General features: G+C 39.9%; 1 protein-coding gene across 1 annotated transcript; it reads left to right on the top strand.

The window, feature by feature from the left end:
* The first annotated feature begins 24,346 nt into the window (after positions 1 to 24,346).
* On the top strand, positions 24,347 to 26,243 carry LOC133793809 (putative pectinesterase 63). Its single transcript, XM_062231081.1, has 4 exons — positions 24,347 to 24,901; positions 25,431 to 25,637; positions 25,727 to 25,971; positions 26,078 to 26,243. The coding sequence occupies exons 1-4, from the start codon at positions 24,389 to 24,391 to the stop codon at positions 26,241 to 26,243; spliced, it is 1,131 nt and encodes a 376-aa protein (XP_062087065.1). The 5' UTR covers positions 24,347 to 24,388.
* Positions 26,244 to 27,885: the final 1,642 nt, after the last annotated feature.

The following is a 27,885-nucleotide window of genomic DNA, read 5'->3' on the forward strand; positions in this document are numbered from 1 at the left end:
CGTGTTGTTTTGTTTTGTGCAGATATGGATTCCGACGATGTCTTTGAGCATTACAAGGTTGCTGCTACTTCTTCTGGCCAGAATAAAGACAACAAAAGGGCCCGAGGGGAGAGCAGCAAGACACCCGCAAAGAAGGCTCGAACTGATGATCCTTCAACTGCTAATCCCTTGAAGGAGAACTTTCCACCTCCACCCTCCTCCGAGCAGCCGGCTCCCACTCCTGCTGACCAACAGCCTTCTTCTAAGGCTCCTAACAGGGAGGCACTGAATACTCAGCCCGAAGGCTCCCTGCCTAGCCTCGTGGTCTGCTCTGCTAGGGATAGGATATACAAACTCTCCAAGCATAAACGCAGTCAAGCAGCCATTACTGACACTGCCTCTATGGAGGCCAATCAAGTCCTCAATAGAGGGTTGAATGAGATAGTTAGCGTAAGTCAATTCATGCTGCCTTAACATTTATCTTTGATTCCCCTTCTTTACTTCATACATCCTTTTCTATTTGTTCTCAGGGGCTGCTAACTTTAACCATTGGCTGGTGCCATACTGGGGCGCTGGTGTCTCGGGGAAGAAACTTTGACTCCAGGCTCGCCGAGAGCAAGCAAGAACTCGAAGCCGTAAACAACGAGTTGCTCTAGGACAAAAAGGAGTTGTCCGTGCAGAAAGAACAACTGTGCGAGGACAAAGCCAATCTGACTAAGGAGCTGCTGGCTACCCGAGAAACCTTGAGGAAGGCCAACGAATCCAAGAAAAAGTTCAAGGAAAGCGCCAATCTCAACCATCAAGAGTGTGTTCAGCTTGAGCTTGATCTGATTGCCAGCAGGCAGGAGGCGGAGGAGCTTGGACAACGAGTGCGGGAGCTCAAGGAGGCCGGGGCGAGGGATTTGAAGAAGTACAAGGAGGAAACTCACCTCTACTTCGACGAATTCTGGAAGCATAACCGAGAGGCTAACTTCAACTACCTATCCGAACGCTTGAAGAGGACTCTGATGGCGCAGTGCGCCACCCGGCTGGAAGAAGAGGAAAAGGCCAAAATGCATGCTTCTCTAGAGATCTCCCTGGCAGGGGGGATAGACGGTGCTGGTGCTGGCGCTGGCCCTTCCGTCGACCAAGGTACTCCTCAAGACTCTCAGGATCCTCCAGCTCCTTAAAAAAAAAATTCTTTTATCTCAACTATACGACCCACAGGTCGTATTTTAAAGACAATTAATTTCTATTGCTGCAAGGGCAACCATTTTACTTTTACTTTGAACAGTTACATCCAAGCATTACTGCTTATGGTGTAAAAGAATTCCGTTTGATATTATAATATCTCTGCTTATTATAACATCTGTTCGCATGACCGAACTTAGCATAGTACTTTGGCTTGATTTAACAAAATATAAAATTTGAAAAATACTCTAAGTACCGTAGCATGCTTATTTTGTTCATGTGTTTACATGCCTCTTGGTATGCTTTGCTATCGATGTACCTTATATGCCCCCCAAGTGACTGAGGAGCTTTAAGTCCTTGGTCACTTGCCTTGACCACGACCTGTGCGAACATTACTTCTCGGTATAAAATGTAAGAATTAGAATACAGCAAAACAAAACACATAGTGAACAAATACTTGTAAAAAATTACAAAGGTTGGCAAGAATGACTGGCTGCGCACAGTCCCTTATAATTCTCATATTAAAATGGACTAAACATGTCTTTACGAGTGATCTTGAAAAGATCTTACACTTATAAGAAATTAGCCATACAACATGGCTAACCCTTTTTCAAAACTTGTAAAAAGTAAAAATTGTTACAAACCAGTCCTTTAGAAAGGACTATTTATTGATAATACTTGCACAGGTGTTCTCCATTCCAATAGCGTGGAACAAGATCTCCATTTAAGTGGGCAAATTTGTATGTGCCTAGATGAAGGGCTTCTTCAATCTGGTAAGGTCCTTCCCAGTTTGGTCCGAGTACTCCAGCAGTTGGGTCGCGGGTGTTTAAGAAAACTTATCCAAGTACTAGGTCTCCGAAGTTGAACATTCTTTCTTTCACTTTTGAGTTAAAATACCGAGCGACTTTTTGCTGCTACGCAGCTACTCAGAGTTGGGCTTTTTCTCGTTTCTCCTCAAGCGAGTCTAGGGACTCCATCAATAGTTGGCTATTCTAGTCCTGGTCGTATGTAATTCTTCGATGTGAGGGCGGATCTAACTCGACTAGCAACATAGCTTCATACCCGTATGCTAAGGAAAATGAGGTATGACATGTTGCTGTTCGATGAGCAGTTCTATACGACTAGAGTACTTCAGGCAACTGTTCCGGCCACGCTCCTTTAGCTTCTTCGAGCCTTTTCTTCAGGGTATCCTTAAGTGTTTGATTCACTGCTTCGACTTGCCCATTTGCTTGTGGATGCGTTTCCGAAGAAAAGCTTTAGACGATTCCATGCCTTTTGCAGAAGTCTATGAATAAGTCACTGTCAAACTGGGTGCCGTTGTTTGAGACAATTTTTCAAGGAAAACCATATCGGCAAACAATGTTCTTGATGACAAAGTCAAGAACTTTCTTTGTCGTTATGGTAGCAAGAGGCTCAGCTTCAGCCCATTTTGTGAAGTAGTCGACTGCTACAATTGCGTATTTTACTCCACCCTTTCCCGTTGGAAATGATCCGATTAAATCGATTCCCCACACTGCAAAGGGCCACGGACTTTGCATCTGCTTTAACTTGTTGGGAGCGGCGCGTGGGATCTTGGAAAATCTCTGGCACTTATCACATTTTTGCACAAACTCTATTGAGTCTTCATTCATAGTCGACCAGAAATAACACTGCCTCAGAATCTTTTTCAACAAGCTCTGCCTCCCAGCGTGATTCCCACAGAAACCTTTATGTACTTCCCTCATCAATTCTTTAGCCTTTTCTGGTGTAATACATCTGAGCAATGGCATGGAGTATCCTCTTCGGTAAAGAACACCATCGACCAGTATATACCTAGCAGCCTGTCTTCGAAGAGTCTTGGCTTTGTTTCTATCTGTTGGTAGTACATCATTTGTGAGATACTCCAAGTACGGTGCCATCCATGTATCTTCTATCCGAATTTCCATATTGGTTTCATCTGCTCGTATGCTCGGCTCGCATAATCTCTCCACTGGTACTATATTTAAAGTGTCAACGTCTTTTGCACTCGCATGTTTGGCTAAGGCATCTGCGTTTGAATTTTGATCCTGAGGTATTTGCTGGAGGGTGTACTTCTCAAATTGCGCCAATAGATCTTTGGTTTTATTGAGATAGGCCATCATCTTCAGGCCCCGTGCTTGAAACTCCCCTAAGACCTGATTCACTACCAGCTGTGAATCACTATAAATATCAAGCACTTTTATACTCATGTCTTTGGCCAACCTTAGTCCGGCGAGTAGTGCTTCATATTCGACCTCATTGTTTGATGCGGTGAAATCGAACCTATATCACCCCTGCCCCTGCGTGAGATCGTTGGACGATCCGTCCGTGAATAACTTCCACGAAGGAGCTTCGACCTGGGGTTCAGGCGTACTAGGTTTTTCGCACTGCTCGTCATCTGGGAGCTCAGTGAATTCAGCGATAAGATCAACCAAGACTTTTCCTTTTACTGCTGCTCGTGGTGAATATGTGATATCAAACTGCCTGAGTTTGACTGCCCATTTTAATAAGCGTCCAGTCTCCTCCGTCTTTTGCAGAACTTGCCGAAGGGGATGGTCAGTTAAGATTGTGATGGGATGGGCTTGGAAGTAAGGACGTAACTTTCTTGAGGCTAAAATTAAGCAATAGGCTAATCTTTCGATGGGAGGATACCTCAATTCGACCCGATAAACCTCTTGCTAACATAGTAAACCACCTTTTGTACGCCTTCTTCTTCTCGTACTAGTACCGCACTAGCAGTAAAATCGGTGATCGCCAGGTAAATGAACAAAGTTTCTCCATCTATGGGTTTTGATAAAATAGGAGACTGTGCCATGTGGGCTTTTAAGGCTTGGAAGGCCTGTTTGTAGTCTCTGGTCCATTCAAACTTCTTGTTGCCTCTAAGTAGATTAAAGAAAGGGACGCATTTATCCATCAACTTGGAAATGAATCTACATAGTGCGGCAATCCTTCCAGTTAAACTTTGCACATCCTTGATTTTCACCGGCGATTTCATGTCGATCAGGGCTTTGATCTTTTCGGGGTTGGCCTCGATTCCTCTTGAATTAACAATGAACCCCAAAAATTTCCCTGATCCTACTCCAAAGGAACATTTGAGAGGATTTAACTTCATCTTAGTTGTTGCCATTGTAACAATACGAGTTAATATTAATTGTGACATAAAGTTCATATAAATAACAACAATATATTAAACATAATAATAATATTTTTAATATAATCCAATTAAACTATAGTCAACAGGATCATATGTGCTCATAAATTAAGTTTGTTAGATAATTGTACTATCTTATATAAGCATGCTCCTTATTAATATATATATATATATTCAAAATAATATACATAGTAAAAATAATCATAAAATCATACATGCATGTGATATTACAGAGATACGTAAATACAATAATAAAATCATTAAAGTACTTACGAGATGATAGCGGAACCTTCTCATGTCTTTCGCCTCTGACCCGACGACGACGGGTTCGGCGAATTGCTCTGCATAATACGCGCCATAGTCGATGTGAGCGTAAGGCACGAAACCATAAGTTGCAAAAACGAAAAAAAAAAGGAGAGGAAGTGATGCTCAGAGTACTTACTGGGAGTGGCCCGGAAATGCTCACGGACGGAGAGTGGGCCTTCTACGAAGAAAAAGTCCCGCTTCCAAGCCCCCGGGTTAGACATCAAACCCTCTATCAAAGAGGCCCCGTTGTTGGCTTTTTGTAAGTATTAAAAGCCTTTTGAATTGTGAAGGGGCAAAAGGTTGTAGAGGAAATGCACCTCAGTTGTCGTAGGGGCGCGTTTCAACAGTTTCATATATGCAATGAAAAGGCAGCTCAAAGTCAGCCAGCCATTGGGTGCCAGCTGAAGCGGAGCAAGGTTGAAGTAGTTGAGGACCGCAACAAAGAACGAGTGTAACGGGATGGTACCACCCACTTTCAAAATGTGCTCACTGAGTGCCACGAAGCCAGGCCTAGGGCGGTCAGCCCGGCATGCCTCCAAAGGGGCGTATAGAGCATAATCTGGGGGGACGCGATAATGATTCATGATGTCCACCAGTTTGTTTTCGGACACACGCGACACCAGCTCGGACGCTAGTAAAGGGGCATCATCCTGCTCTTGGGTAGATACCTTTCGTCTTGCCCTCGGCATATCTGCAAAATCAAAAGAAAAATGTGAGGAAGAGACAGAACACTTGAGCCTCCATTTTTTCTTCTTAGCAAGAGTCTTCCATCGAGGGAGCGACTGCGAAAGTGCTAAGCTAGGAAAAACTGAGACTAAGGGCTGAGGAGAAGCAGAGGCAGCCCCATGACAGTCATCAGGCGAAGGTGGGCTGGAAGGCTCAGGCGGAAGGTGTTCTTCCATAAACTCCAATTCCCTCTGCAACTCTAAGAGGGCCATCCTAAGGCTCGCTACATGGTTATTAAAGTCTGGGGGGAAAGGTGCTTCATCTCCTCTCGACACCAAGTCAATTTCGCTCTCCACCACCCAAATTTTACGCCTAAGTTCAGCCATGTACTCAAGGTGGCGGATGCGGGCCTGCCTTAAGGAGTCATAGTCCTGGTGAGGGTTGCCCTCAGGGGACTCTTAGTCTGAGGACAGGTCAATAAACTCAACCCCCGGAGGTATGTCGGACGGGCCGTCACTGTCCATGAGACCTCGTCCCGAAAGCGAAAAGGGGTTCACGTATAAATGAGGGGATGGATACAAAACACAAAGGAATAGGCTTAATATCTCTAGATGCAAACGTCCTAAATGGCCTACTACAGGGTATAAAAAAGAGGGGCATGCATATGGTCAAACTCACTACAAGCTCAAGCCAAGGTATCCCATCCCGAGTAATGCTAATTTGGACCCGATGAATGTAAAAAAATATAAATATATACCTCAAGCAGAAAAGATGTTGTCGGGATCAAGAGGAGGTCGAGGGCCAAAAAGTACCAAAGGGTCGAAGGTACGCGCCTGCAAGAATAGACCAGAAAGATGTGTTAGCCTCCAAATAGACATGCCAAAAATTAGCGTATATATATAAAAAAAAAAAACAAAAACAAAAAAAAAGGGTGAATGATGAAAATGAAGTGAAAAAATAAAACAAATGAAACTATGGCAAAAGTGAGGGTGTGGGGGATTGAACCTCTTACCTCTTAAAAGAGGGAGGATTCTCCAAACCACTAAGCCAATGAAGTAAGGTGTAAATAATAGGCCTTGCATGAAGGCCTATTTATAAGAGTCAAGGAGAATAGTCTACAAGATCACCTAAAGGTCCTCTCCTAGACTTGGGGGCAAGTGTGGATGCTCAATATTCTGCGCCCACAAAAGATCCAAGACGCGCCTAGGCGCAAGGCCCTGCCTCGCTCGGCCATGTCCAGGCGTGAGGCCCCGCTTCACTCTCAGCACGCCCACGCGAGGCCACCCTTGGCCACGCGAGGCCCTTCTCGGCGTCACACCTCAACCACGCAAGGCCACCCTTGGCCACGCGAGGCCCGTCTCAGTGTCACGCCTCGCCCGCGCGAGGCCCTTCTCGGCGTCTCACCTCGGCCACAAAAGGCCCGTCTCAGCGTCACGCCTCGCCCGCGCGAGGCCCTTCTTGGCGTCACACCTCGGCCACGCAAGGCCAAGGATCCAACCGTGCCTTGTTCATCCACCCAAGTGCGAGACACCATTCATCCTGCTCGGTTGCGCCATCAGGAGGCCATGCGGAGGAGGCCTCACAAAGGGGCGCGTGCGCAGCTTGGAAGAGGCTACGCGAGGGAGGCCTCGCGAAGGGGCAGGAGCCACGCCATGGCCATCAAAGTCTGAGTGGCATGAGAGCCACGCCACCAAGAGGCCACGTGAGTGAGGCCACGCATCAAGGGAGCCGCACCACCAAGGGGCTCGCGAGGAATGCGTCTCGCCTTGCACCCTTAAACATCTATCAAGGCCACATGCCTAACACCTATGCTCATGGGTGACCTCAGGGTGCTTCAGGCATCACATGACAAGGACCCGAGAGCCTCGCCTCACGTCACGACCATTACATGCACCAAGTGTCCCATTCCCAATACCTTGAGACCCCAATGCTTAGAGGTTCAGGTACGAGTCGAATGGAACATACTTGTACCATCTAGTACTGGGTACGGCCCTTAAGACCCTGTATGTTGAAGTACAGACACCCATACCCGTGGGGGAGTGGGAATGCTAGGATAGGAGTTATGGCCCGTACGTCTACGGCCAGGAGTCAGAGTCGACACCACTACCACCTGCACCACTCCTCTGACATGGGTACGGACAAGTAGTGGAGATATCCTCCTGACACCTTCCCCTGTACTGGATGCACGACCACATCCTCTGAAACCACTATCTTGACAGAGTACTTATGTACCCCTTGGTCTCCTGGACCACCATGTACCCAGGGCCATTAGAGCCTACTATAAAATGAACTCTAACTCCACCTGAAGGGGGGTTGGAAAATTTACTGTAGCAAGAGCATCATATTGAATACAAACAGTTTTCACCATTGTTCTTCTGCAATTATTCTCAGTTGATGTTTACATTTCTAAGGCTTTACTAGTGATAATCTTGATCTTGCAATTCTTTCCAACTTAACTTAGTTGGCGAGTTCTTACCATCAACAGTTGTGGTGGTCAAGCAGTCGCACATGTACAAGTCGTCTACTAAGCTCTCCACTCAAAGCTAGGTAAGCTTTTCTTTTCATTTACCTGCACCACATAGCACCTGTGAGCCAAGTATCATCAAGAAAACTTATTACTACATGCATAGAAGTATCAATAAATGATTATGGAATCATTATTGGGCTCGCAACCTTAATCAGATGACTATGGAGTCATTCTGGGGTCATGTGCCTTGAATAGATGACCGTGGAATCATCCTGGGGTCCTGTGCCCTTAATAGATGACTGTGGAATCATCCTGGGGTCTTGTGCCCTGAATAGATGACTGTGGAGTCATCCTGGGGTCCTGTGCCCTAGCCATGTGACCATCAAGTCACCCTAGGCCTTTTAGCCCTATCTCTTAGTAACTTGCCATGGAACTAGTCAAGCGCTTTAGTTTTCTTCAACCATAGGGTCGAACGAGCATGTAACGCTCTGTTGATTAGATATCGACCAGTGCTCGCTGCGCTATTGTCGCTCTTGACTCATAAGTTAATGCCATACGACCAACGCTCAGCACTATTGTTGTTCCTGACTGATAAGTCAGAGCCTTACGACCAGCGGTCAACACTATTGTCGTTTCTAACTGATAAGTCAATGTGTTTCTCAAGTAAACAATGCAACCAAGCTTCATAATGCAACAAATATCCATAAATAGAGCACTCAACATGCTTCATCAATAATCATGTATATCACATAATGAGTGCAGTTTTCTTACCTCTGGCTTGAGCGTAAAATAATTAAGAGCGACCTTTGAGCATAATCCTGACCTTGAGCCCTTAGCGGTAACCTAATCTCCCCCAAATATGAAATCCCATAAAAAAAATGAGAGTAATAAAAGGTTCCCAGACCAAGTCCTAGCCTTCGAGACCTCGAATTCTACTAAAACGGGTAATAGATTCGATCTCGAGCCTTAAGGTTTGAAAACCCGCTCTTAAAACCAAGTCTAGCCAAAAAAAGAACCAGACGGGCCGCGACCTACCCCCAAGGGTCGCAGAACACCTCCCAGAAAAAAAGCCCTATGTCTGGGTGCCAAGAGGGGGGGGGGGGGGGGGGGGGGGGGGGGCTTGGGTCGCGGCGCGCTACCTAGACAGAGCCTCTTCTTGGCTCTACAGTTCGCTCAGGCCACGATGCCCAAGAATACAGCCGTGACTTGACCCCGCGAACCCAACACCCCTGTTTTCCTTAGCTCAAAACTCACCACAAATAACTTCCAATCATTCCCAAAATCAAACCAGCAATAAAACTCAAGCTTTATAACACTTAAAACACTACCAAAACCCAATTCCATGATCAAACTTTCAAGCTTATATACAACATAAAAATAGAATAAAAACTTCAAATTTCATGCTTAGAATCATTACCTCAATCACTGAATTTCCCCTTAGCTTCACCCAATCTAGAACCTAGGTCAAACTTAGCTTCAATTCCTTAATTTTAGCTTCAAAATTAAACCGAGAAAAAAAAAATAGAGAATGGTCGAGAGAGAAGTGAGAGAGAAAGACTTGTTTTTTCCTATTTCCTTTGGTTCATTCTACAGCTTTCCCCCTTGGCCAAGTTAATCTAATTTAAACCTAAATGACTAAAATGCCTCTAGGGCCAACCTTTCCTCTCACAGCCACCCAAGGGCAATTTGGTCATTTGCCACCTACCTCATTAATCATAATTAATGTATCACAACTCCCATCATTCTCAATATCCTCAAATAATTATCAAATCATTCCCCATTACCCGCTCATTCCCAGTAATGTACTAAGTACCAAATTACCCCTAGTCTCACTCCGAGCCCAATAATTGGCCCTGTTATGTCAAACTGCTAACTTGCTTCCTAGGATCGTCTCATGTAGATTAGCTCAAATATAATCACATAATAATTCAGCCTCACCCATATATCACATACATGCACATAAATATACAATTACACCTTCAACGGACCAAAATTACAAAAATGCCCTTCGTATAAGAAACGACCCACATATATGCAAGTATAGTCATATAATAATACAACGCACATAATCATGTAATAACATATTAAATCAATTATTTCCCTCCTGACAACCTAATCCAGGCATTAAGTCATATTAGGGAATTTGGGACGTTACAACTATCCCCTCCTTACAGGAATTTCGTCCTTGAAGTTTTACCTGAACAACTCAGGATACTGACTCTGCATATCTAACTCCAGCTCCCATGACGCTTCCTCGACCTTGTTGTTCCTCCATAATACCTTAACTAATGGTATAGTTTTATTTCTCAGGACCTTGTCCTTTCTGTCTAGTATCTGGACTGACTCTTCCTCATAGGAGAGATCTGCCTCAAGCTCCAGATCCTCTTAACTCAACACATGAGTCACATCTGATACATACGTTCAAAGATTTGAAATATGAAATACATTGTGCACAGCCGAAAATGTCGGTGGTAAGGCCAACATATAGGCCACCTAACCAATCCTCTCCAGGATCTCAAATGGACCTACGAATCTGGGGTCCAGCTTGCCCTTCTTCCCAAATCTTCTCACCCATTTCCATGGCGAGACTCTAAGGAAGACATAGTCTCCCACTTGGAACTCCACGTCCCTACGTTTGGGATCAGCATAACTTTTCTATCTACTTTGAGAAGCGAGCAATCGATCTCTGATCTTCTCAATGGTCTCATTGGTCCTCTGAACTACTTCAGGGCCCAAGTATCTCCTTTCTCTTGTCTCATCCCAATGAATGGGAGACCTGCATTTCCTACCATACAACATCTCATAAAGAGCCACCCCAATTGTCGACTAATAGTTGTTGTTGTAGAAAAACTCTATCAAAGGCAAATACTTACTCCAGGACCCACCAAATTCCAGAACACATTGTAACGTCCCAAATTTCCTAATAAGGATTAGGGCCTTGATTAGGGGGTCAGGATGGAAAATTATGAAATTATATGATTATGTGATATATATGTGCACCATTATGTGAATATGTGAGTTATATTATAATATGACTTTATATGCATTTTTAGGTGTATTAAATATGCATGTGGGCCCATTTTTGTTTAAAAGGGCAATTTTTGTAATTTGGCCCGTTGTAGGTATATTTGGCATATATGTGGCATGTGAGTGGTACTACATTACTATGTGGATATGTTTAATTAGGTTACTGGCACAAGACGATCCTAGGGAGCAAGTTAATGGGAAAGTCACAACGGGACCCATACTTGACTCGGAGCGACTTAAGAGGTATATTGGGTATTTAGCACATTACCGGGATATTGGGTAATGAGAATGATTATGTGATGATATATTGGGAGTTAGTAAGATCAGGAGGGAATTCTGGGAATTTTGACTATTTTACTTCGGGGGGCGTCTTTGGGACCCCAAGCATTAGGATTTGCTTGAGGTTACTTAAGCTTGAAGTAACTTGTCAGAAACATAAAAATAGCGTTCAGTACGTTCTCTCTCTCTCTCTCTCCCGTTCTCTTTTTGACATCGTTGGCATTTTCAAAGGAAACTCGAGTTTGAGGACTTGGATTCAAGCAATGTTAGAGTCTTAAGGATTTTAGAGAAGATTAGAAGCTTATTACCTGGAGGCTTTAATTGGGAAACAACTTAATCATAGGTAATCCATGTTTTAAGTTTTGAGTTTTTAAGCTTTGATTGGATTTTATGCTTTGATGAGTTTTTGAGTTGTTTACAATTTAGCTTTTAATGGTTTTAGGCCATTGGGGTGTTTGGAAACTTTGTGTTTCGGAATTTGAATATGTTTGGATAGATTTTCAGAGGATTTTAAATGGGAAAAAATGAAAAAAATGGTTGGGTTCGAGGTTGGGTCGCGTCCTTGTTCTTGGAAGTCGGGACCAGCATGAACCCAGAATCAGGAGGGGTTCTGCCTGAGGGGCGCATCCCAACTCTAGGGGAAAGTCATGGCCTGTACCCTAAAGCCCAGGTAGAGGGTTGTCTGTCTGGGAGGCGCGCCGCGACCCCCAGAACGAAGTCCCAGCCCGCCTGTGCATTTTTGGCCAGGTTGGGATTTTAGTCGTGGGAACTTAAACCTAAGGGCTTAGGATCGATCCTACTATCCGATTTGGTAGGATTCGACGTCCCAGAGGCTAGGACTCGGTCCGCAAGTCTGTATTTACTTGTTTTGATAGGATTTTATACTATGGTTGTGAATAGGTTATCGGTAGGAGTTCAGAATTAGGATCGTGCTCGAGGGTCATTTATTTGTAACATGTGCTTGGATCAAAGGTAAGAAAACTGCACCCAGTATATGATGCATGTGATACATGTGATTATGGCATGGCATGAATGTTGAATATGGAATTGGTCACAACTTGAGCTCTATAAATGTCCATGATTATGATTATGATTATGCTTGTGATTGTTGATTAAGCGTGTTGAGTGTCTTAGATCTAAATATTTGACATATGATATATGCATGTTTCCATTACCTCATTGAGGAAGCACTGACTTATTAGTCAAGAACAGCTATAGCGTTGAGCACTAGTCGTAAATGTAGCGACCCAAATTTGCTAATAAGGCTTGGGGCCTTGATTAGCATGCCTGGAGGGCAATAATTGTTATATTTTATTAATATGTGAATTAAATGAATGCGTGATTAGAAATGCATGTTTAGGTGAATTAAATATGCATGTGGGCCCCATTTGGTTTTTGGGGGCATATTTGTAAATTCTAGCCCGCTGAGGGCATAAATGTAATATTTGTTTATGTTGTGATTGATACCACATGTGGGTGGTGATATAACTGTGATGCACGTTCCAAGACGGTCCTAGGGAGCTATTATGCTAAAAGTCACAACGGGGTTAAATACCCGGCTCAGAAAGAGCCTAGGGGTATTTTGGGTATATAATAACTTGAGTGTGGGAATTATTGAGCAATGGTTAGTGGCACTTTGGTAACCTGGGTAACTATAGGTAACTCTTGAGGATAGTTGTTTTAAGTGGAAAGTGGTATTCTTGCAAGAGATTAAGGAAAAGCCTAGAATGCCCTTGAGGGTTAGCAAGAAACTAAGTTGGCAAGGAGGGAAATTGGGTCATTTGTCCTTAGGAGAGGATAATCTTGGCTGCAGAGAGTCATATACATTATTTCACTTAGGCATAAACTGAATGTTTTATGTTGGAAGTTTAAAGGAACCAAGAAGCTAGTAGAGAAAGGTGAAAGAGAGCTAAAAATCTTAGAGGCTAAGGAAAGAATTCAAGGCTGAATTGAAGCAATTAGAATCAAGCATAGGCCAAGGCTAATTCAGAGGTAAGGTTTCATATCTGATTTTTAGGTTTCCTTGCATGTTTTGGAGAATTTGGGTTGTGTGCTGAAAGTTGAGTTTGTGGCTTAGTGACTGTGAGATTCAGATTGGAAATCAAGGGAGTCAAGCTTGGAATTGGGTTTGAAAGTGGCTCAAGGTCGAATTTCAGTTTGAGGTAAGAATTTTTTGCATCCTTGAAGTTAATTGCTGGTGTGGTTTAAGATTTTTGAAGGGTGGTTTAAGTTTTGTGAAGTTTTTAATCAATTTGAGAATCATGGGTTTGAATGTGTGTATAGGCTAGTTGTTGATGTTTTTGGGTTGCCTTATGGTCTATTTGGGGTTTTTTTACTGAATTTGGGACTTGGGTATGTCTTGAGGTGGATTTGGAAGAGTTTTGGCTCGGGAAAACGTTGGGGAAAACCCCAGATTTCTGGGTTCGCGTATAGGCGTCGCAGTCCTGTTCTTCCGTGACGCGACGCTAGTATGCATCAGAGGAAGGGTACCATTCTGGGCCCCGCGGCCCCTATTGGTTAGTGCCACAGCGCTAGGACATTTCTAGGCATGGGGAAAATGTGATTTTGGGGTTTTGGCTCAGGGGGCTCGGGGGATGCTTTCGCTACCTTGTGGTGGAAAACGGGAGGTCCCGAGATCTCGGGATTGGTTCTGGGAGATGAATATAAATTGGTTAGTAATGAGGGTGCTATGTGTGTGTTGTGAGTAGGTTTTCAACGAGGCTTGGGTTAGAGGACCGTGCTCGAGATTTCGGTGCTCAAGAAGCTTAGGACATAGGTAAGAAAACCATTGTACCCATAGAGTAGGGCGAGGCCCCATAGTTGTGTTGTAGGGCACGGCCTTATATGAGTATACGCAGGGCATAGCCCATTGATTATGTTAATACATGTTTAAGTTCTTGATTAATTATGCTATGTATGAAATTATGTGGATGATCGGCGAGAGCCGGGAGCAATGAAGGCCGAGAATGGCAAGGGCCGAGAACGGCAAAGGGGGCCGAGAGCAGCGTTTAGCACGCGGAGTGCGAGTTGTCGAGGTAAGACCCTAAAGGATACTTGGGATATCCTTACGGTATGGACCGCGAACCCAGGGCCTGGTAAAGCGCCTGGGATGGCACGGTCGTATGTGTGTTTAGCCTATTGGCAGATTTTCTTTATGCTATGTGATTGATATGCCTATGTTATCTATTTGTGTGGAGTTTTATTGCTGGGCTTCAGTTCACGGGTGCTCTGTGGTGCAGGTAAGGACAAGGGGAATATTGGCCAACCATGAGTACAGAGAGTGTGAGGCGACGCGTACATGTCTAGTCTACCTGGCTGCCATGGCCAAGAGTTTTTTTTTTTTTTGAAGTTGCTTTGTAATGAATCTTATTTTGTCGTTTAGTCGACTTTAAACACATTTTGAGTTGTAAATATTTATAAACAGTATTTTTGGGATCCCTAATGTAAAACACTTATAATTTTCAGTGAACTATTACATTTTCAAATTATGTGATTTTAATATAGTTTAGTTACATTTATGAGCTAAATGCTTGGTTAGCAAGCTGAAAGCACATTTTAAACTCACTTAGTAATGACTCTAAGGTGGTAGGGTGTTACAGTAAAGCACTCACTTATTAGTCAAGAGCGGCAAGAGCGCTTCGAGCGCTGGTCGATATGATTAGATCTAATCAACTCAACATTATACGCTTGTTCGACCCTATGGTCGAAGAATACTAAAGCGCTTGGCTAGTTACTCAAAACCAGGGCTAGAAGGCCCAAGTGACTTGATGGTCACATGGCTTAGGGCACAGGTCCCCATAATGATTTCACAGTCATCTATCCAGGGCACAGGACCCCAGTTTGACCCTATGGTCATCTATCTGGTGCACAGGACCCTAGGTTGACTCAATGGTCATCTATCTAGGGCACAGGACCCCAGGTTGAACCCATGGTCATCTATCCATAGTACAAGACCCCAAGTTGACTCCATGGTCATCTATTAAGGCACAGAACCCCAGGTTGACTTCATGGTCATCTATTCAGAGCGCAGGACCCCAGGATGATTCCACGATCATCTATTCAAGGCAAAGGATCCCAGGTTGACCCCATGGTTATCTAATTAGGGCTGCAAGCCCCAGAATGTTCCCATAACCATTTATTTGTACTTTTTTGCATGCATGAATAGGGTTTTTACTGATAGGCATGCTTATTATGAATTGGTGACATGTTATTAACTGCTTATGAGCATGTTTAAGTTCTCTTGCTGAGCCTCGGCTCACGGGTGCTATGTGGTGCAAGTAAAGGTAAAAGAAAGTTGGACCATCCTTGAGTTGGAAAGCTTAGGTGATGATGTGTACATATGCAGTTGCTCGACCACCACGGCTGAGGGTTTAAAAAGGAACTAGGGTCAAGCCCTGTTTTGCCGCTTAGGTCGGCAGATTGTAACTCTTTTATTGTAATTAACCTTTTAAATGTATTTTGGGATCCCATGTATACAGTAAACGTTTTAGTGAAACGTTTGTATCTTTGACCAAACATTTTAACCATAAATTTTTAATCACACTTAGTTACACGATTTTGGCCAAATGACTTGTTTAGTGAGTTTAGCACTATTTAAAATACACATGTTACAGTCCCTGGGTAGTAGGGCGTTACACACATGCTCACAACATGTCTTCTAATATCTGGATTGTCCTCTCAAATTGTCCATCAGTCTGAGGATGATAAGCAGTACTAAACTTAAACTATGTACTCATGGCCCTCTGCAAAATTCCCCAAAACTTGGAAGTGAATTTGGGGTCTCGATCTAACACGATCGACCTTGGTACCCCATGAAGGCGCACAATCTCTCTCACATAGAGATTTGCGTACTAGTCAACTGTATATGTTGTTCTCACTAGTAAAAAGTGAGATGACCTGGTGTATCATTCCACGATAACCCACACCGAATAATGTTGACCCACATTCCTGGGTAACCCCACCACAAAATTCATCGTGATGTCCTCCCATTTCCACTTTGGGATGTCCAAAGGTTGTAATAGCCTTGCTGGTCTCTTATGCTCAGCCTTGACCTGTTGACATATCAAGCACTTAGCCACATATTCTGCCACATCCTTCTTCATCCCAGGTGACCAATACAGCGATCTCACATCTTGATACATCTTCGTAATGCCTGGATGCAAAGAGTAAGGAGTAGTATGAGATTTATCCAGAATCTCCCATCTCATAGCAGTGTCCATCGAAACACATATCCGACCCTTGTATCTCAACAAGCCCATATCTGACACTATATAGTCCTTGGACAGCTTTCCCCTTCGCCAAGTCTATCTAACTTAAACCTAAATGACTAAAATGCCCCTAGGGCCAACCTTTCCTCTCACAGCCACCCAAAGGTGGTTTGGTCATTTTCCACTTACCCCGTTAATCATAATTAATTTCTCACAATTCCCGTCACTCCTAATATCCTCAAATAATTATCAAATCATTCTCCATTACCCGCTCATTCCTTGTAAAGTACTAAGAACCAAGTTACCCCTAGGCTCACCCAGAGCCCAGTATTTGGCCCCGTTATGACTAAACCGCTAACTTGCTTCCTAGGATCGTCTCATGCTGATTAACTCAAATGTAATCACATAATAATGTGGCATCACCCATATATCACATACATGCATATAAATATATAAATACGCCCTCAACAGACCAAAATTACGAAAATACCTTTCTTATAAGAAACGACTCACATATATGCAAATACAGTCTTATAATAATACAACGCACATAATCATACATATAATCATGAATAACACATTAAATTAATTATTTCCCTCCTAACCCCCTAATCCAAGCACTAAGCCATATTAGGGAATTTGGGACGTTACAGATGTGGCGGTGGCGGTGGCAGTGGCAGTGTATGTGGAAGTGAAGGAATATAAGGTTGTTGTGAATATCGTCCAAGCGTGAGGTCCTCAAACTGATCTCAAGGCTGTGGGTGTATCGGGGTGGATAAAAAATTTAATTATAATAATTACATTTATATTAAACAACCATAACTTATTTATTTTTAATAATTTTATTAAATACTATTATTTTTTTATTATTAATAATTTTATTACTATAATTAAATTTAGTTTATAACACATCACTATACTATTGCACTATACCACTGGTTACTCATTAATTTTATTACTTGTGTGCAATACAAAATTCATATAAACCTTTGCCCAACCCCTTAAAGGAAGAACGTATAGGTTCATTCCATGATAGTTTCTAAGCTAAGTTTTATCCAAATGGCTTGTTTCCCAAAAGGGTATTCCCCGAATAAGTAAAACTCTTATTTTCCTATTCCAATATCGAACAAACAGAGGCATGTAAATCCAACCAGCTTTAAGCTTTTTAATCAATAAAAATACTACAACTAAACACTTCCTAGAAAATTTTATCAATCTACTCCCAAAACCACCAAACACCATTCACTACAACAATTAATTCCATTTGCAGTGTAACTATTAGTAGCGGACCCAGTCCGCCTTGTACAGGTTATTAGCAACGGACTAGGGGGTCTGCCACGAATAATGTGTTAATTATTTTAAAAAAATATTATAATATCTATTAGTTGCAGACTTACCATTATTAGCGGCTGACTATCTGCAGCTAATAGTATTAGCGGCGGGTAATCGCTTTTATTAGCGGCGGACAACATTAATAGCGGGGGCCCCTCCAATAATACTTTTACGGTTTAAAATTTTCACAGCCCAATTTCCTTCTGCTCTTCTCTTCGTTTCCCCTCTCAGTATTTCTCTTCTCTTCTCTCAGGCAACGGCAGACCCGATCCTTCCTCTCTTGCATCTACTATTAATTGGAATGGCAACTAGTGATCCACACCTCTCAGGCGTAAGTTTTAGTCTTTGAATTAATCATTGTTCTATTATTTTCTATTGTTTATGTTTATGCTTCAAGAATGATATGCTTTGCTTTCTGGAGCAAAACTTTCCAGTTTTAAAATTTGGGTCTAATTTGGGGAAGAAGTGAGAGTTTGTGCATGGCATAAATTTGTCTACAGACCAAAATTTTTGTAGTAACCACCTACAATGCTCGCTCTTTTCATGATAAATATTATACATGAGTTTGATATATATATATACATTTTTTGTTAATTTTTAATTATTCTGTTTTTTATTTTAATATTTTTTTTCGTGACAAGGTTCTCTCTTAGTATGTTCTTTAATAGGCCTCTCACTCATTCTCATTTTAGTGGTAAATATATATCTTAGCTATCTCTCTCTCTCAATTAGGTTTGTGTCTAAATATACATACATATATATATATATATATATATTTCTAATTTTTCATTGTTGCAAAACTAATTGTGTTCCCTATTTTTTGTGTGAAAGGGGAAAGCTTTTGGGTTTGGTGTGTGCCCCCTTTGGTCCCCTTCTCTCTCTTGGCATCCTAACTTCTGAGGTATATGTATACATATATATGTGTGTTTGTGTTTTTTTTTATTATTTACACTGTATTTTTTGTATTTAAATTATCACGTTATTGCTTTCTTGGAAGTCTATCTTGTTACTCTTCAATCGAAATCTTTTTCTATTATGACCAATCTTCAAAACTAGCTCTATGTTGGCAACGTTGGCTTGAAAGGAACAACCAAAGTTTTCTTTCTGTAAGAGAGTGGAATCATTGGATGTAGTCATGATTTTAGTTTTACCATTCTTTTTGTAACCAAAGATGACTTCTTATCATCTATTTTACTAAGAGACTGGAATCTTTGGCTTGTTATTTGTTGTCATCTTATTATGATGTTTGTTGGCTCTGTTAATATCATTTCTAAATGCTATAGTGTTGAAGTCAATAACATTTGCTAGCAGAAGTTGTACGCAGGTGGAACAACCTATTTTGTGACATTGGTCTTACCCTAGGAATTTTGGAGCTTTTTAATCATCATGCTTGTGTTTTATATATTGATATCAATGTGCATTGCGGTGATGGTGTTGAAGAAGCCTTTTATTTCACAAGTTTGGAGACAAGTTTTTAAATTCTTGGCATTTATCTCTTTTCATAGGTTTTTTATAGTGACTAATTGATCAATTTTTTTATAAAGATATTTTTTTTGTATATAGTCCAATACTGTTAAAACACGTACCACTTGACTTGATTTAATTTATTCTTATTATATTAAATTAATAATTAGTTTAATGTTTGAACAATAAACTATATTTAATTATAGTAATAAAATTAATAATAAAAAAATGTTAGTATTTATAAAAAAAATTAAAATAATAAATTATGGTTGTTTAATATAATTGTAATTATTATAAATAAATTTAATTTACCTTATTATATTTATTAATTTGGTAATTATAAATAGAAAATTAATTTAATTTTAGAATAATTAATTAAGTAATAAGAGATCATAAAACTCAAGTTTGTCCATGAATAACACTTCTTATAAGACATCATCAAACATTTAAAATAATAAAACTTTTTAAAATGATAGGATTAGGACAGTTGCTCTTTTTTCTTCCCTTTTTTATACTCTCTTATATAATCGTAGATGGCGATTGATAAATCTTGGATAACATTGAGAAATCGTAGTTGTCAAGAATATTGGAATGGTCTACAAGCTTTTTTGAGGATGGCGTCGGAACATAAAAATTCTGATGGAAGAATTATGTGCCCGTATGTGAGATGCAATAATAATATATTGGAGTCTTTGGATGTCATTCGAGCACACGTATTCGATAGAGGTTTTCATCAAGCATGTGATAAGTGGATTTTTCATGGTGAGGTGGAAGAAATTGTTGCCGATGAGGTGGTTGATGAGAATGAAGACGATGAGATGATTCATGTTGTGGAAGACTTCCTTTTATCGACAACTGATGAAGTAGAAAGGGATCCTAGTAAGAGTCAGTATTATGACGAGTTATTTGAGGAGATTGAAGCAGAGTTGTATCCTTTCTGTGATTGGATTTCATCCCTGAACTTTTTAGCAAAGTTATTGCATCTAAAAGTTATAGGGAAGGTGTCTAACATCATATTTAATGAATTGCTGAAGTTGTTAGAGCTTTCATTCTCGGATCGTACTACGAGGTGAAAAAGAGATTGAAAAAATTAGGGTTGGGATACGAGTCCATTCATGTGTGTCAGTATGATTGCTGCTTATTTTACAATGAGCAGACATCTAAAGAGACATGCCCAGTATGTGGAAGTAGTAGATGAATTACTTCCAAAATGACGAAAGGAAAAAAAGTGCCACACAAGGTGATGTGTTACTTTCTGTTGACACATCAGTTGAATAGATTATACAGTTCAAGGATTACAACGAAACACATGATATGGCATCACATCGGAAAATCGAAAGATGATGGGGTGATGCGACACCCAGTGGATGGCTCTTCGTGGAAGGACTTTGATGTCAAGCATCCTAATTTTTCAAGGGATCCCAAAAATGTTCGTTTGAGCTTAGCTATCGATGGATTTAATCCATTTGGAAACATGAACCTCGCATACTCCATGTGGCCTGTGGTGTTGGCAAACTATAATATGTCACCTTGGTTGTGTATGAAAGACAATTATTTCATGTTGACCGTCCTTATTCCCGGGCCAAAATCACCAGGTAAGGACATGGATGCATTTCTAAGACCATTGTTGGATAAGTTGAAGGAACTGTGGGTTAGCGAAGTTGATACAAGAGATAGTAAATTCTAAAACATTTTGTTTACATTTGTATAGGAGCACCCAGATATCCATGTTGTTGATACTTGGAGGGATGTTCATATGAAAAAATTGACAAAAACTTTTGTCAACGAGGCAGCTCAACAAGATTATGTAAGTGAATATTATTATGTTCTCATATTCAAAAAATTATCTAAATTTTTTGTTTCTAATGTTTTCTTTATATAGGAAACAATGGTGGCGGAGCTTCAGAGGTCACAGCTTGATAGGCAGTCTCAACAGCAGAGTGAGGGGTCTAGTAATGTATCTGGTGTTGATTCGTCCTTAGTCGATCAATACGAGATACTAAGTAAAGTACTCGGAGAGAGATCTGACTACCAAAAAGGAGTGGGTTATAGGATGAAAGGGAAAGTGAGAAAGTCAACCTCCAACTCTACAAATCAAAGTCAGTCCCAAGCACATACTGCTCCTACGCCTAATGAAGGTATGGCTACTATGGCTCTGATGATGAAGGCAATGCGTGAGACGATTCAGATGGTGGCACATCAACAACCCAGTAATTTGTATAACCCAATATTTGATAGTTTTCTACAGAGATATTTGCCATCACAATCTGAAGGTGGTACGTCTTCTCAGAGTAACACTATCCATCCTGACCTTCATACACCACCACAGCAGCAGTACCAACCTCATCCACAGTATCCGCCACATGTTCTGTCGCAACAACCTCCGCAGTATCAAAATCAGTACATGTTTGGATGCTCTTCCTAGTTTCCTCCACTATATTTTAACTTTACCAATTTTCAAGGAGGATCGATGCATCATCCGCAACCTAATGTTAGGTATAAGGAGGTTGGAGGTTTGTCGCAACAGCAACCATTTTCTCGATATGGTGAACTTGGGGGTTCCTCGCAGCAACATATGTTAGATATGGTGAGTTTGGGGGCGGGTCGCAGCAACCTTTTTTATCCACCCTGATATAGCCACAACCTTGGGATTAGTTTGGGGACCTCACGCTTGGACGATCTTCACAGCAGCCTTATATTCCTTCACCACCACAGACATAGCCGACACCGCTGCCACAACAAAATGTTGAAGATGATGATAATTACAATATTGACCTTAATGATTTTATTTAGTTATTAGTTTATGTTTTTTTAATTAAATTGATAGTGTATTCATTTTTAATGACAATAGTGATATTAGTTAGTTTAATAAATATTAAAATTATATATTAATTTTAATGTTAGTTATGTTTAAATTAATTAGATTGTTATTTTGTTAAAATTTATTATGAATTATTTCTAAAAATATTTAAATTTAATAAATATTAATTTATTTAAATTTTTTAAAATATATAATAAAAACACTATTAGTGACGGACCCTGCACCTAATAATGTCACCTCTGACACATGTATTAGCGGCGGGCTCCGCCGATACTGTTAGCTGGTAATAATATGTTATTAGTGACAGGTGTGTCAGTCCACCGCTAATAATACTTATTAGCAGCCAATAATTAGCGGCGGGACATAGCGGCGAAACCCCGCCGCTAATTCTAATTACCGGCGGACACGAACCTTATTAGCGGCGGACCTTCTTGCTGCTAATATCCGTTAATCTTGTAGTGATTTTTATACAACACCCATAAAAATTCACACAAAGCCAAAGAACAAAAACACACCAAGAAGAAGCACAAGAAAAAACCAATTAACTCATTTCAAGTTTCACAAATTTATGATGATTGGAAACAAATTAATATTGGGAGGAGTGGAGGAGTGGAGGAGTGATGTGGCTGTAGGAGATTGTTCGGAGGAGTGTTGTGGCTGCGTATAGGGCACTAGTACCACTACACCACCCGAAAACAAAAAAAATAAAAATAAAAAAAAATCGAAAGGAAAGAAAGATGAAAACGTATTTAGATAATAAAAAAAATACCTGGTTGGAGAAGAGAATTGCTGCAAAAATTTCTTTCAGAGAAAGAATTTCTCTAAGAACTGTAAAATTTCTTTCGAAGAAAAGAAGAGACACGGATGAGGGGCTGTGTAAATTTTTTAACATAGGCATAAGTATTTAGCGGCGAGACCCGCCGCTATTATTATTCTCCCACCGCTAATAATAGTATTAGCGACGTGTAGTCCGGCTCTAAAAAAAAGTGGTTACCCGCCACTAATACTATTTGCGACGGATAGTCTGCCTCTAGTAAAAGTGATTACCTGCCGCTAATAATTCTAAAAATAAAGCACGGTTATTTTCTCGGGCATTTCCTTTGGTGTATTAGCGGCGGACTATCCGCCACTAATAATGGTAAGTCTGCCACTAATAAAATTTAATATATTTTTTAAAAATTTACTCATTATTAGCGGCGAACCTCCTTGTCCGCCTCTAAAAACCTGCACACTACAGGCGAACTCATTCCGCATCTAATTGTTCCTCTTCTAATATTAAATTTTCTTGTAGTGTATAAACTTAGAATTACACTCTTGAATTCATATAACGTTTTACACTAGATGCAAATACGTTATCCATTGTTGTAACCATAACCGTCATTCAATTCTCTATAGATGATCTACTAATGAGACGAGTGCAAATTACTCTTTTACTCCTCATTGGTATTTTATCTTTAACTCCCACTAAGTTCCTTGTAAATGATATTTCCGTAAACTTAATTACAGAAATGAGTATTTTATCATTTAACACTTGAACTATGCTATTAAAGGAAATCATCGTTTCATGTTAAACAGAAGCTATAGATTTTATGTCCATGATAAATACTTCCACTCAAGTATAGTAGTAAATCTCCAATATGTAAGTATGAGTTATTCCGTAAGGTAAGCTGGTAACGAAAAATCAAAAGACTTGAATAAAATAATTAGCCGAATATTAATCACTCAGAATTAAGATTGAATTGACATATGGTCAATATTGTGATATGATTAGAGTAGATAATAATGATACTTACTTATCTTATCAATAATCAATATCGGTGCAGTCCAATATAACAAAATACATCACATCTTATCTACTTCGTCCATATCCTAGATAGAATATTACACTAGATTTGTAAGTATATCTTATTATAGATTACTAAATCAGTAAAATCCAATCTACTAATTTATTCTTAGGAAAATGATTTTGAATATATATAATAATTACAATTATGATCGAGTCACTATAGTTTTAAATCTTTGTTATAAACAATAAAACAAAAACTATATCTCGTGTATATGTTAACATAAAACCGCGAGAAAAGGGGAACAAATTAAATGCCATTTATGCAATCCCCCAGTTAGGTATTTATGTGTGTGATTTATGTTAAACACACGTTGTAGTTAGTGAAGCACAATACAATCCTCCAAGATTAAGCATTTCACAACCCACACTAATAACAATTAACAAACTAACCTACAACTACAATCTAATAACACACATATTTTTATTCCCGAAAGTACCCCGAAACCGGTACAAATTTCTTAAATTAATTTTTAGGAGTTTGGATACAAAGGTCTTTTTCTATAGCATGATGACCATCACTACTACACACGTTACACGAAAATCACGAACAACTTCATGAGCCACTACCTCTGAACACCACTATAAATATAATAGCTCTAGGCTCTAATCTTTTATCACCATCCCCAGCAAAAAGCTTCCTAGTAGTAAAAGATTGCATCAAAACCATAAAACAGTTATGGCTTTGAAAGTGATACTTTTCGTGGCAGGAGTCGTCCTGGCTTTACAGGTAATTACGACCTCCGCCGAAACAAGCTTTATTCCGTCGGAGCAATCAAAGCTGGACGGTTGGATTGATCACAACATGAGAGCCTACGAGAAAGACAAGACCACTCTCAGTGAGACAATTAATAATAAATTAACCCTTGACAAGCAACTGACGGCGGCGGAGCACGCCGTTAAGGTTATCAAGGTGAGCCAAGACGGCAAGGGGGATTTCAAGACGATCACAGACGCCGTTAAAAGTATTCCGTCGGGGAACACGGGGCGGGTAATAGTTTGGATTGGTGGCGGGGTTTACCGTGAGCATATAATGGTGGATAGGACGAAGCCGTTCGTGACGTTGTACGGAGATGAGGATAATGTGCCCGTCATCACGTTTGACGGCACGGCGGAAAAGTTTGGGACCTGGAACAGCGCCACCGTGGCGGTTGAGTCCGATTACTTCGTTGCTGCTAATGTTGCATTCGTGGTAGGTATATTTATACATTATTTAATATTATAATACACAAAAGAACTGATAATATGATATGATTAGATTTAGAGGCCATCATGGAACTGATCATGACTACGAAACGTAGAATTAATTCACCGTATTTTTTTTCTATATAAATGGTTCATAATTATAATCTTACAACACTTTTATTAACAAAACACCAAACGAAACCCCTTTATCTTGTGAAGTAGTGCACGCAACTTTTAGCATTCCTAATTATAAATATCTTTTGGTTTGCTTATATTCAATTAATTTGGATATATATAATGGTATATAACTATGAAACTGATATATATGTCTTTCGGGAGAATGATTTGGAGACGTATATACACATTTCATCATTAATTCATGGGAGTGACTAGCAAGTTAATAACATTTATTTGCGTTAAATTTATATGAAATAATAATTGAGGCCTTATATCATCGTCATCGCTTACTATAGGGAATACTTAAATATACAAGTTAACAATAATAATTTTTCTAATTAAATTGAATTGGTATGTAGAATTCGTCTCCAATGCCGAAAGGAAAATTGAACGGGGAACAGGCAGTGGCGATGAGGATATCAGGAGACAAAGCAGCTTTCCACAACTGCAAATTCGTAGGCTTTCAAGACACCTTGTGCGATGATAAGGGCAGGCATTTCTTCAGGGATTGCTACGTTGAAGGCACCGTTGACTTCATCTTCGGCAATGGACAATCACTTTACTTGGTATATATATATAATTATTACTGTATATATAGTGATTAATATTATTACGTGATTAACTGATAACTATATAAATCTATGTTTGTACGTAGAACACAACCATAAAATCGCTTGCCACACAGACAGGAGTGATAACAGCACAAGCAAGACAAAGGGTTTCGGAAGAAAGTGGGTTCACCTTCGTTCATTGCAACATCATAGCCAACGGTGACACTTACTTGGGCCGGGCTTGGAAGGAGATGCCCAGAGTGGTCTTTGCATACACATACATGGGCAACCATATCGATGCTAATGGCTGGTCTAACGGCATGTGGCCTATTCAAGCTCAGGGCAACAAGTACGTACTATTACTATACTACTATTCTATATGTTGGTATATGTGTGTTATATTATTTTGCTATCTACGTACTGATAAAGAAACGACATGTCGTTGTTCCATGTAGGGATGTGTATTACGGGGAGTACAAGTGCATGGGACCGGGAGCGAGCACCTCTGGCCGCGCTAAGTATGCAAAGATACTAACTGATGAACAAATCAAACCTTTCATGAGCATGACTTTCATCCAAGGCAACAAGTGGCTTATCCAACCTCCCAACCTCAAAGGTTGAACCCTTTGATTATGAGGAGGGTACGTGGAAGCTAGAGGAGCCAAACTGAGCACATGACTTATAATTGTAATAATAATTTAGATAAATTATTGTGCAATTAATTAACTCAAAATCAAAATTTGTTCTTTACATATATGATCGATCGAACACTTTTATTTTTTGCCATTAATATGCATATGTTTTTCATATAAAGAACTTGTTCACAAACAATCACTACAACAATTATAGGCATTTGCGGCGTGGTCATTAGTGGCGGGCTCAGTCCGCCGCCATTATAGAGACTATTAGCGGCGGACAAGAGTGTCCGCCGCTAATAATATTTGAGTATTTAAAAAAATATAAAATATCTATATTTATATATATTAGCGGCGGACATACGATTATTAGCGGCGTATAGTCCGCTGCCAATAGACGTAATAAAAAAAGCCTGGGAATTTTTTAATTATTATTAGCGACGGGTAATTACTATTATTAGCCGCGGACTTACCGCCGCTTATAATATTAGCGGCGGGTAATTACTGTTATTTGCCGCGGACTACCCGCCGCTAATAATAATATTAGTCACGGGGACTAATAATAGCGACGAGCCCCGCCGCTAATGCTCTTGAGCAGTTTAAAATTTCATCGCATCCCTTCTTCCTCGCCTCTCACATTCTCTCTTCTCCGTCTGCTCTATCTAACCAGACGAAACCGCCGAGAAACCAGTGGAAACATCACCCACGGCGAGAAACACCCACAGTCGCCGCCTTCATCATAAGTTAATTTCATTTTCAGTTGCTACATAGCTCCTATTTCTATAATGCCCTTGTTAAAATTAGTGCTATCTGTGGCAGAGAGGTTTTATCTTGTTATTTGTTCTTTATTGACTCAAGATGGCATCTATTTCACTTTGGAGCCAAACTTCAAGTTTCTCGAGGAAGGACGTTTCGTGATAGATTTTTCAAATATATTGACTCTAATTATAGTGTTATCTGATATAGGATAATATATATAAAGTACATTCTAGAAATGAAGGATATATGTTAATAATATGTATGTATCGTCAAATTGATTTGTTTGTCCATTTTCCTCTCTTTTTCGTTTTTATTTCTCAGTTAGTAGTTGGGTGTTGCAAAGGAATTTTATTATTATTTTTTATTACAAAATTTCAATGTTTATATTTTGTAATTTTTAGATTCTAAAATTGAACTTTTATCAATTATGTATTGGTTGGATCTTATCAAATTTTTTTTCTCTGTGTTCTGAGAATTGTAAGTAATACAATTTCTAAGAAATCATATTCAATATGTATTACACAGACTTGAGACATTTTGATATTATTGTTTATTTTTTGTTTAAAAAAAATGAGAATATAGGAAACCATTTGATGAATTATTTTCAATGAACAATAGTTATTTCACTAATGTTTAAATATATATATATTATTTTATAAAAAACAATTAAATGGAAAAATTAATAAATATATTAAGTTTCTCGAGGAAAAATTAATAAATTAATTGATAAATATATTTAATAAAATTTTAAAAATTATGAATAAATAATAATTTGTTTTTAATTGTTTTTTATTAATTTGATTAATTAAATAATAAAAGTTTGATATAATATTGTCTAATTAAATAATTATATTTAATATGAATTTTAA

Source organism: Humulus lupulus, chromosome 8, assembly GCF_963169125.1.
Source record: "Humulus lupulus chromosome 8, drHumLupu1.1, whole genome shotgun sequence".
Classification (NCBI taxonomy): Eukaryota; Viridiplantae; Streptophyta; class Magnoliopsida; order Rosales; family Cannabaceae; genus Humulus; species Humulus lupulus.

Bases quoted from the DNA above. Each gene is read 5' to 3' on its own strand.
- LOC133793809 (XM_062231081.1), top strand. From the start codon at position 24,389: ATGGCTTTGAAAGTGATACTTTTCGTGGCAGGAGTCGTCCTGGCTTTA. The intron at 24,902-25,430 runs GTAGGTATATTT...ATTGGTATGTAG, and splicing joins CTGCTAATGTTGCATTCGTG to AATTCGTCTCCAATGCCGAA. The intron at 25,638-25,726 runs GTATATATATAT...GTTTGTACGTAG, and splicing joins ATGGACAATCACTTTACTTG to AACACAACCATAAAATCGCT.